Source organism: Garra rufa, chromosome 22, assembly GCF_049309525.1.
Source record: "Garra rufa chromosome 22, GarRuf1.0, whole genome shotgun sequence".
NCBI lineage: Eukaryota > Metazoa > Chordata > Actinopteri > Cypriniformes > Cyprinidae > Garra > Garra rufa.
In genome coordinates this window covers 26,019,528-26,031,673 of record NC_133382.1, presented here as the reverse complement: position 1 = coordinate 26,031,673, position 12,146 = coordinate 26,019,528, and the positions used below count along the sequence as shown (strand labels likewise).

The window sequence follows — 12,146 nt, the reverse complement described above, 5'->3', positions numbered from 1 at the left end:
ATTGCATCACTTGTTTACCAGTGCAAACAGCTAATAAAAGCATCACATTAATCCACAAATAATCTACACAACTCCAGTCGATCAGATCTTGTAAAGCGAAAAAGCTGCATGTTTGTAAGAAACGAAGGTATTTTAACTTCTAAAAGTTTTAAAATCTGGTGAAAAAGTCCATCCCTTATTTTTTTTTTTTTATATATAAACAAATATATTTGTTTAGAACTGTTCTGGACTGTTATTGCTTGTACTCCGTGCTTGATCTGTGCATATTTCTCTCCTGATTTAGAAAAGATGACTTTTTCACTGAAGAAATGAATATTAGGAATTGAGGACAAACACAGCTTTCCGCTTCACATGATGATAATTATTAGATGTGGATTATTGTGATGCGTTTATCAGCAGTTTGGACTCTCATTCTGACGGCACCCATTCACTACAGAGGATCCATCGGGGAGTAAATGATGTAATAATACATTTCTCAAAATTGCTTCTGATGAAGGAACAAACCAGTCTACATCTCGGTTGGCCTGAGGTAGAATACTTCATTGGAACTGATTTTGAGAAATTAAGCATTACATGACTTGCTCACCACCGGATCCACTGCAGTGAATGGGTGCCGTCAGAATGAGAGTTAAAACAGCTGTTAAAAGAGTCACAGTAATCCACACAACTCCAGTCAATCAGTTAACATTTTGTGAGGTGAAAAAGTTTGCAAAAAACAAAGGTATTTTAAGATAATTTAACTTTAAACTGTCATTTCTTGCCAAAGAAAAAGTCTTTCCTCACATCCGAATTCATTTGTTTTGGCCTGAGGTTGAGTAGTTCATTGGAATCGATTTTGAGAAATTAAGCATTACATAACTTGCTCACCAATGGATCCTCTACAGTAAATAGGTGCCGTCAGAATGATAATTCAAACAGCTGTTAAAACTCCAGTCTATCAGTTAACATCTTGTAAAGCAAAGCTGCATGTTTTAAGAAACAAAGGTATTTTTAACATTAAACTGTCACTTCTTGCCAAAATCGAGTAAAAAAGTCTTCCTCTCACATCAAAAGCCATGAACATATTTGTCCAGAACTGTTTTGGACTGCTTTTGCTTGTAACCAGTGCTTGATCAGTGCATATGTCTCTCCTTAAAAGATGACTTTTTACCCAGAGAAATTACTATTAGGGATAGAATGTATTTTAAGGTAATTTAACTTTAAACTGATGCTTGCCAAAATCTGGGAAAAAAAGTAATTCCCTTATTCTTCTCTCACATTAAAATCCATTTGTTTAGAACTTGTTTCGCCTGTTTTTGCTTGTAACCAGTGCTTGATCTGTGCATATTTCTCTCCTGATTTAAAAAAGATGACTTTTTCACTGGAGAAACGAATATTAGAAATAGAGGACAAACACAGCTTTTTGCTTCACAGGATGTTAATTAATCAATGTTTATTATTGTGATGCATTTATCAGCTATTTTGGACTCCTATTCTGACGGCACCCATTCACTGCAGTGCATCCATTGGAGAGAAACATTACTGATGTAATGCTATTTTTCTAAAAATCTGTATGATTAAGAAACAAGCCAATCTATATCTTCGATGACCTGAGGTTGAGTACTTCATTGGAACCAATTTTGAGAAATTCAGCATTATGTCACTTGCTTACCACTGGATCCTCTGCAGTGAATGGGTGCCATCAGAATGAAAGTTCAAACGGCTGATAAAAGGAATGAATATTAGGAATAGAGGACAAACACAGCTTTTCGCTTCACATGATGTTAATTAATCGATGTGGATTATTGTGATGCATTTATCAGCTGTTTTGTACTCTCATTCTGACGGCACCCATTCACTGCAGTGGATCCATTGGAGAGAAACATTACTGATGTAATGCTAAATTTCTCCAAATCTGTATGATGAAGAAACAACCTCAGGCCATCAAAAATATAGATGGTTTGAGTACTTCATTGGAACCGTTATCGAGAAACTGTAGTGAATGGGTGCCGTCAGAATGAGAGTTCAAACAGCTGATAAAACAATCACAGTAATCCAAACAACTCCAGTCGATCAGTTGAAAATCAGCATGTTTGTGAAAAAACAAAGGTATTTTAAGGTATTTTAACTTTAAACTGTCACTTCATGCCAAAATCGGGTGAAAAAGTCTGTCCCTTATTCTCTTCTCATATCAGAATCCACCAACATATTTGTTTAGAACTCTTTTGGACTATTTTGCTTGTAACGAGTGCTTAATATGTGCATATTTCTTTCCTAATTTAAAAAAGTTCTTCTTCACTGGAGAAATGAATAGAGGGCAAACACACAGCTTTTCACTTCACATAATGATAATTAAAAGATGTGGATTATTAAGATGTATTTATCAGCCATTTAGACTCTCATTCTGATTTAAAGGATCCATTGGTGAGCAAGTGATCCTCTGCAGTGAATGGGTGCCGTCTGAATGAGAGTTCAAACGGCTGATAAAAGAATCACAGTGATCCATGTAGTCAGTTAACATTTTGTGAGGAGAAAAAGTTTGCAAAAAACAAAGGTATTTTAAGAAAATTTGAAGAAAAAACTGTAATTTCTTGCCAAAATCTAGGGGAAAAGCCTTTCCTTAATTTTCCTCTCACATCAAAATCCATTTGTTTTGAACTTGTTTGGTTTGAGGTTGAGTACTTCATTGGAATCGATTTTGAGAAATTAAGCATTATATCACTTGCTCACCAATGGATCCTCTGCAGTGAATGGGTGCCGTCAGAATGATCAAACAGCTGTTAAAATCCACACAACTCCAGTCGATCAGTTATTTAAGGTATTTTAACATTAAACTGTCACTTCTTGCCAAAATCGAGTAAAAAAGTCCATCGCTTATTCTCCCTCACATCAAAATCCATGAACATATTTGTCTAGAACTGTTTTGGACTGCTTTTGCTTGTAACCAGTGTTTGATCAGTGCATATGTCTCTCCTTAAAAGATTACTTTTTACCTAGAGAAATGAATGTTATGGATAGAGAACAAACACAGGATGTTAATTTATAGACGTGTGGATTATTATTATCAGCTGTTTGGAGTCTCATTCTGACGGCACCCATTCACTGCAAAGGATCCATTGGTGAGCAAGTGATGTAATGCTACATTTCTCCAAATCTGTTTTGATGAAGAAACTAACCAGTCTACATCTTTGATGACCTTAGGGAGAGTGCATTTTCAGATTTCAAAAGTTCATTTTTTGGGTGCTTTTAAATTCAAATAAAAATAAAATAAAAACTGATGTCTAATAATCAGTGATAATCATCTTTAGCTGTTTCATTTTAGTTATACACATTCAGACAAACATCTTTGGTCAATTTCGTTGTGAACAGTGCTGTTTTTCGTTTGTTTTTGTTTTTGTAGCCTTTTACACCATGAGTATTGCATTTTTAAGATGACGTGTCAAGTTAAAAATTCTTGTACTTTTCTGAACACAAAAATGTTTCAGGGTTACCTGACAAACCTAATTATTCAGGCCTTCGTTAACGATTATTCAGCTGGTCTTTGTGGCAGCCCACCAACTAGCTGGCTTTGAAAACCTGTGGTTGTATGATACCTATTATGGATATGGATGAATAAAAGTACCACAAGCAAATGTGTACTATATTAAGAAATTTTATGTGCTCTTTTTTAAACCAGGGATGTCCGTGTCCGAATTCAAAAGGCAATATCAGAGACATTTGGTCTGGACTCCAAACAGATGTACCTCACCAAGCCCACCTTCTTCTCGCGGATCAACAGTACCTCGGCCAAAACCACTCATGATGAGTACTGGCACCCACATATCGATAAGGTATCATCCACATCCAAAAACACTTTATCGTCTAGCTTTTAACTCATATCCCAGGAATGTTTAAGAACTCCTAATGTTTACTCTATGACCAGTGTTCTGAAACTGCCAATCACATGAGTTTCCTCAGAACATGGACCAAAAATATCTCCATGCACAAAGGCCCAGATGTTTTGAACTGGCTTTAATAGGCCATATTATTGCAAAGTTGACATTTATAAATAAATCATGTTTCACATCAAATGAGTTCAGTGACTTGAAATAAAGCAGAATTTTAAATCAGCAAATCTTTACAGCAAATGCAAAGGGATTTGTATATGAATAAAAGGAATAATATATTCATATATTCATGCATCAGCTAATTATTACAGATATGAAATTAATTGGTACTCAAATTCAATAACTGGTGTATGAGAGATCCCCACAGCCCAGTGGTGCACGGATTCATGAACTAGTTACAGTGTATAATGGTAAATACTGCACAGATACAGCTTAAATGTATTTATACAGGAATCGAAATAACAGGAAACAATGACACGCTTGAATGGTGATATATTGGTTTGCACAGATGGATACTTATATGACATTTAAGCTGACTTGTTATACTTGAACAAAAAATATCTCAGCACAAACTGGCAAAATACAAAGATAACTATTTAAGAGAGGGCTAAATTTGATTTTAAAGTGCTTGGCATTTACACTGACTTTTATTACTGTACAGATACGGCTTAAATGTATTTATACAGGAATCGAAATCACAGGAAACAATAACACGCTTGAATGTTGATATATTGATTTGCACAGATGCATGCTGATTTATATGACATTTAAGCTGACTTATACTTTAACAAAAAGTATTTCAGCACCGAACTGGCAAAATACAAAGAGAATTATTTAAGAGAGGGCTAAATTTGATTTTAAAGTGCTTGGCATTTACACTGACTTTTATTACTGTACAGATACGGCTTAAATGTATTTATCCAGGAATCACAATCACACGCTTGAGATGCATGCTGATTTATATGACATTTACGCTGACTTGTTTTACATTTAACAAACAATATTTCAGCACCAAACTGGCAAAATAAAAAGAGAATAATTTAAGAGAGGGCTGAAGTTGATTTTAAAGTACTTGGTATTTACACTGACTTTTATTATGGCACAGATACAACTTAAATGTATTTTTACAGGAATCACAATCACACGCTTGAGATGCATGCTGATTTATATGACATTTACGCTGACTTGTTATAACTTTAACAAAAAATATTTCAGCACCGAACTGGCAAAATACAAAGACAAGTATTTAAAAGAGGGCTGAGTTTGATTTTAAAGTACTTGGTATTTACACTGACTTTTATTACTGTACAGATACAACTTAAATGTATTTTTACAGGAATCAAAAATCACAGGAAGCAATGACACACTTCAATGTTGATATATTGACATCTAACTCAAAATAACTGCTTTTAACACCATGCTGAAAAAAAGCCTAAGCTGGTGGGCCGTAAGGAAGTGGCCAGAACCCCTCTAAAACCAGCCTGCTGACCAGCCAAGACCAGGTTGGATGACCAGCTTAAACCAGGCTAAACTGGTTGGCTGGTTTTAGCTGTTTTATGCTGGTTTTAGCTGGTTTAGGCTGGTTGTTCCATCTGGTCAAGCCAAGACCAGGTTGGATGACCAGCTTAAACCAGGCTAAACTGGTTGGCTGGTTTTAGCTGTTTTATGCTGGTTTTAGCTGGTTTAGGCTGGTTATAGCTAGTTGTTCCAGCTGGTCTCCCAGCCAAACCAGCTAAGGAAGTGGCCAAAAACCCCTCTAAAACCAGCCCGCTGACCAGCCAGGACCAAGCTAGAAACAAGAGAAACAATGATGCTAGCAACAGTACACCCCATTTCCCCATTATATATGTTATATGTACACAGACTTCGACTTTTGAACAAGTATACAAAAAACTATAGATCTATTGTAAGATTAGTTTTGTTTCGATGATTCTAGAGACCTTTATGATTATGTCAACAAAAAGTACTTGTTAGTAACATGAAAATTAACTTTATTTGGGAGGGTTTGCCCTCGCCATGCTTCCTTTAAGTAGGGGTAGGAAGTTGACAGCCTCATGTGACAGGAAGGAAGTTTATGGCTTTTTTTTGTTCTTGAAATCCTTTATTTGGTTGTTTGCTTGCATGTCATTGAGACATAAATCATGGATAACATCTAGAAAAATAATTACGAAAGGAAAATGACAACTATAAACTGGTGGGCTTAAATGGGTTAAGAGAGGACTGAATTTGATTTTAGAGTGGTTGGTATTTACACTGACTTTTAATACTGCACAGATACAGCTTAAATGTATTTATACAGGAATTGAAATCACAGGAATCAGTGACACACTTGAATGTTGATATATTGATTTGCACAGATGCATGCTGATTTATATGACATTTAAGCTGACTTGTTATACGTTAACAAAAAATTTCTCAGCACCAGACTGGCAAAATACAAAAAAAAAAAAAAAAACATAAATGTCTGTCTTAATCAGATCTAATTATAAATAGTCATGCATAACGAGCAAGGGGCCAAGACTTGTGGTACACCCCTGGCCCGTATGGTTTAAAGCATATTTGAGGCTAACGTTCCAAACTTTTAAAGATGGAAATGCTCAACAAAATTTGCATCCAAAACAATGATGTTTGTTACAGCATAGTTATGTCCTGAACTCTTTATTTGGCCGGCCCTGTTTTATCACAAAAGCATTGCCTTTAAAAGACATGATTTATTTTTGAAACAAAGCGTAATGTTCCTTCTTCACTTTTGAGCTGTCGAAATGAGGTCTTGAGAGGATCTAAAATCAGTTCAAGTTCGTTTATGTCCGGTTTTAGCAATGCAGCTTTGATCTGTGAGTATGTTGTACATTTATGAATTGATCTGTAATACATTAGTGGAATAAACTGCTTACATTGAAGATGAATTGCTTTCGTGTTTTGAATTTCTTCATGTCGCATGAGAGGCAAACAGATAAACAGATTACCCAAAGGTCATGGAAGTTTGTAGCTGCACCTATTGGTTTGATTTGAAATGTAATTTCGTAATCTGCGTTGCGTCATAATCTGTCATTTGCTTATTCAGTTTTACAATTCACTTGAATCAGTTCGTGTTTTGACAGAAACGCATTACGCCATAGTGATAATGTGCTGTGCTGGTAGGGTTTGTCCTTAGGGATGTGGGATGATATTTTGGCATTTGTAGAGTAATAAAAACAAATCAGCGTCTCAATTGCTGAGTGTACTCCCTCTGCGATAGGTGTGTGGAGTATTCTTCATTAATCCGTCTCTGAAAAACCACTGGAAATAACGGGTGGCCGCCAGAAGACTGGCAGTCTTAAACTCTAGATTTGATTAAAGTAGTTAAAAGTTTGATTCGACATGTTGAGCAGTGACGCCTGTGTGGTTTGGGATCACTAAAGAGATTCCCCTCATAAAGCAGAGCAGGGTTTCAAGTCCCAGAGACCCTGTTAAATTCTACCGTTTTTCGTTAAGCCAGGAAATCTTAGGCTTTACTTGAGGGTTGTGTTTTTTTTTTGAGATTTACTTAATAAATTGGTGAGTAATGAAACTGTCAGTCAATTAGAAATTAGAATTAGCTTGATGTGTTAGCTCTTAATACATCAAGAGATCATGATCCGTTTTGTTCACCCTGTTCCCCTCAAGTGCAAAATTAAAATTCCACTAACTAAGATTAATAATTAAAACCTCCTAATTAGTGCTTTAGGGCTCATGCTGAGATTTGTTTGAGGTTTTAAAGAAAAGAAATGTTCTTTTTTTTTGTAAAATGTGATTTTTTTTTTTTTAACAGGAGACTTACGGATCGTTTGACTACACTACTTTGCTCTACTTGTCTGATTTTGGGGTGGAGTTCGGTGGCGGCCGGTTTGTGTTCATGGACCCCAGTAGCAACAGGACGGTGGAGCCACGTGCTGGTAAATACTGTACAAATAATATCACACACATACATCATATGGGTTTGTATAAAGGCATGGAAGTAATTCAAACATGATTAGGTTTTAATTAAGGCTGTCAGTTGATGTTAAACACTAAATCAAATGAATGATGCGGTTAATTAAATGATATGCCAATTAATCAAAGTAATCAGCATAGTAAACTGTAGTAAAATGCAGATTATTGGCATGATTAAATTATTTGTGCTTATTAACAGGTTGAATATACTGGCGATCAATGGGATCTTTTGACATTTTTACAAAGAAAATTATATTTCAAATGATTGACGTTTTAGCAAATATATTAAGCAGCACAGCTGTTTGGAGCACTGATAATAATAAAAAATGTTTAGCAGACAAAGAAAAGAAAACAAATATTTTATGGAAGCCCATTTCTGCCACTGATTAAAAAATAAACAAAAGTTATTGCAACTTTTTATCTCACAATTCTGACTTTTTTCCCCTCAGAATTGCATGATAAAAACTTTTTTTTTTCCTCACATTTGTGAGTTTATATCTCAAAATTCTGACTTTTTTCTCTTTTTTTATAAAGTTCGATTTTGAGGGGGAAAAAGGATTTGTTCTCCGAATTAAAAAAAAAAAAGAGAAAAAGTCATAATTGCGAGATAAAAAGTTGCAATAACTTTTTTTTATTTTTTAATCATGGCAGAAATGGGCTTCCATAAAATATTGTTTTCTTTGTCTGCTAGTCTGCTTTCTAGTTTATATCTCAAAATTGTGACTTTATAGCATGCATTTGCAAGTTTACATCACAATTCTGAGTCTGAATTGTGAGTTTCTTCTCAGAATTTTCAGTTAATATTTCTTAGAATTTTGAGTTTATATCTTGCAATTGTGACTTTATAACATGCAATTCCGAGTTATAATTCAGAATTATAAGTTTATTTTTCACAATTGTGACTATTTATCAGAATTGTTTATTTAAGAATTGCAACTTTATTTCTCAGAATTTCGAATTTATATTTTGCAATCGTCACTACAACATGCAGTTGCGAGTATATATCACACAGTTCTGAGAAAAAAGTCCGAATTGTGAGTTTATTTCTCAAAATTGCAACTTTATTTCTCAGAATTTCGAGTTTATATTTCGCAATTGTGACTTTATAACATGCAGTTGTGAGTTTATATCGCACAACTCTAAGAAAAAAGTCAGAATTATGAGTGTATTTCTCAGAATTGTGACTAAATTTCTCAGAACTGAGAGTTTATATCTCACATTTGTAACTTTATAACATGCGGTTGCAATTTATATCACACAATTCTGAGGAAAAAGTCAGAATTATGAGTTTATTTCTCAGATTTGTGCCTATTTATCAGAATTGTGAGTTTATTTCTAAGAATTTCAACTTTATTTCTCAGAATTTTTAGTTTATATTTCACAATTGTGACTTTATAACATGGAGTTGCGAGTTTATATGAAACAATTCTGAGAAAAAAGTCAGAATTATGAGTATTTCTCAGAATTGTGACTTAATTTCTCAGAATTGCAACTTTATTTCTCAGAATTGAGAGTTTATATCTCACATTTGTAACTTTATAACATGCGGTTGCAATTTATATCACACAATTCTGAGGAAAAAGTCAGAATTATGAGTTTATTTCTCAGAATTGTGCCTATTTATCAGAATTGTGAGTTTATTTCTAAGAATTTCAACTTTATTTCTCAGAATTTTTAGTTTATATTTCACAATTGTGACTTTATAACATGGAGTTGCGAGTTTATATGAAACAATTCTGAGAAAAAAGTCAGAATTGTGAATTTATTTCTCAAAATTGCAACTTTATTTCTCAGAATTTCGAGTTTATATTTCGCAATTGTGACTTTATAACATGCAGTTGCGAGTTTATATCGCACAACTCTAAGAAAAAAGTCAGAATTATGAGTGTATTTCTCAGAATTGTGACTAAATTTCTCAGAACTGAGAGTTTATATCTCACATTTGTAACTTTATAACATGCGGTTGCAATTTATATCACACAATTCTGAGGAAAAAGTCAGAATTATGAGTTTATTTCTCAGATTTGTGCCTATTTATCAGAATTGTGAGTTTATTTCTAAGAATTTCAACTTTATTTCTCAGAATTTTTAGTTTATATTTCACAATTGTGACTTTATAACATGGAGTTGCGAGTTTATATGACACAATTCTGAGAAAAAAGTCAGAATTATGAGTGTATTTCTCAGAATTGTGACTTAATTTCTCAGAATTGCAACTTTATTTCTCAGAATTGAGAGTTTATATCTCACATTTGTAACTTTATAACATGCGGTTGCAATTTATATCACACAATTCTGAGGAAAAAGTCCGAATTATGAGTTTATTTCTCAGAATTGTGCCTATTTATCAGAATTGTGAGTTTTTTTCTGAGAAAAAAAGTCAGATTCATGAGTTTATATCACAATTCTGAGAAAAAAAGTCAACTTAAAAAAAAAAAGTCAAAGTAAACTTGCAATTGCGAGGAAAAAGTCAGAAAACGTCGCAAATTACCTTTTATTTTTTATTGAGTGGCAGAAACGAGCTTCCATATATTTTAAATATTTTACCTAACATAGAAAACTATTTTGTGGCAATTTTTCACAATATAACTGTTTTTAATAAATAAATGCAGCCTTCATCATAAAAGACTTGTTCAAAAATAAACAAATAAATAAATCGTACCAACCTCAAACTTTGAACATGAATTTAAATGAAATATACATGAAATGTGTGAAAATGCTTAAAGCTAAAACCTTGTTAGATTTACACCTAATGCTCACTGGCAGTTTTATTCATTTCTGTGCTCCGGAGTATTCAAATGACCTCTTGCAAGGCATGGTGTTATGTCTGCTTAAATTAAGATCAGTCATGCTCTGCCTGGTAACTGAGCCTAATGTGGAAAATAATATGCAAAATAGAATGAGTGATTGATTGTTTTGTGTAATGTGTATAAAGTTTCCATTTTTGCATTCTATTAGGAGGGAAAACCGCATCTTAAAGAATTAGTACTCAACCCCAGGTCATGTTTTTTTTTTTCAGTCGAAAAGAAATTTATTTTTTTTAGGATAAATATTCCAGGATTTTTCTCCATATAGTGGGCTTATAATGGGCTCTACACGATCCCAGCCTAGGAATAAGGGTCTTATCTAGCGAAACGATCTAGCGAAAGTAGCAAGAAGTGTAACTCCTGTAGGAAGCCACAAGGGATAAGTACTAAAACCAGTTAATCTGTCATAAAGGTACATTGCAGGTAGTGTGTATAAACTTTCTAACTTTGGTAACTGGCACCACTGAGGTTCTTTCACACAGCAGAGTCAATTTAAAGAATTGTGTAAGTGTCTCAGCAGTTGCATTTTAAAGTGCAAAAACATTAGCATTAATTATCACTTTTTTATTTGTATGCCGTGTGCAGTAACATGAGATTTCGTTCAAACTCTTTCCTCTATCGCACCGATTACAACCACGCTCCACGTGCTCTTTATGACTTATTTTACATACCTGCTGCATGGAATAATTGTTTTGTTTTCTCCGCCTGGCATTTTGATAATGTCCCCACGATGACGTGATTTGTGAATAGCTGCCTGATTATTTGGTCTGCATGGAGAAGCTGGCTCATGCATGTGAATTCATTTACCTTTCAGCTCTTTATTAGGATCTGTCACTTTTGAGTGGATAATGTCTGCTATTTTCCAACTCGGTCAAGGTGCACTCGGATAAAGTGGCGTCACACAATGATGATAGAAACTGTCAGGCTCCTTTCTTTTAAAATCTTCACCCATGCGGTGAGAGGTGTTTTGCCACGTAGCTTGACTTTTGATCACGTACTGCTCTCTGAGCCCATTAAAGAGTGATGGCAGGTGTCTGCATTTCAAATATGCTTTTGCACGTATATGTATAGATATAATTATTATTTTTTTATTATATATCCATATAAATGAAATTTATTCTATATCTTTTTTATATAAAAATGGCCATGTTCAAAAGTTTACATACACTTGATTCTTTATACTGTGTTGTTACCTGAATGATCAACAGATTTTTTGTTGTTGTTGTTGTTTAGTGATAGTTGTTCTTGAGTCCCTTCTTTGTCCTGAGCAGTTAAACTGCCCTGTTTTTCAGAAAAATCCATCAGGTCTCACAAATTATTTTTTTTTGTACAATGACTGTATGATCTTTTCACACTGAGGACAACTGAGGTACTTATATGCAACTATTACAAAAGGTTCAAATGCTCACTAATGCTCCAGAAGGAAACACAATGCATTAAGATCCGGGTGGTGAAAAGTTTTTCAATTTTAAGATCATGTAATATCTTTTTTTTTATTTTACTTTTGTAATCTGGGAAATAT

The 12,146-nt window shown here is 34.1% G+C and overlaps 1 protein-coding gene across 1 annotated transcript in view; it reads left to right on the top strand.

Moving 5' to 3' along the window:
- Nucleotides 1-12,146, top strand: part of ogfod3 (2-oxoglutarate and iron dependent oxygenase domain containing 3) — a 31,275-nt gene that overhangs the window by 9,243 nt on the left and 9,886 nt on the right. Inside the window, exons 7-8 of the mRNA XM_073828184.1 lie at nucleotides 3,656-3,809; nucleotides 7,657-7,780. Of these exons, the coding sequence (XP_073684285.1) occupies nucleotides 3,656-3,809; nucleotides 7,657-7,780 (278 nt within the window). The remainder of the gene's footprint in view (nucleotides 1-3,655; nucleotides 3,810-7,656; nucleotides 7,781-12,146) is intronic.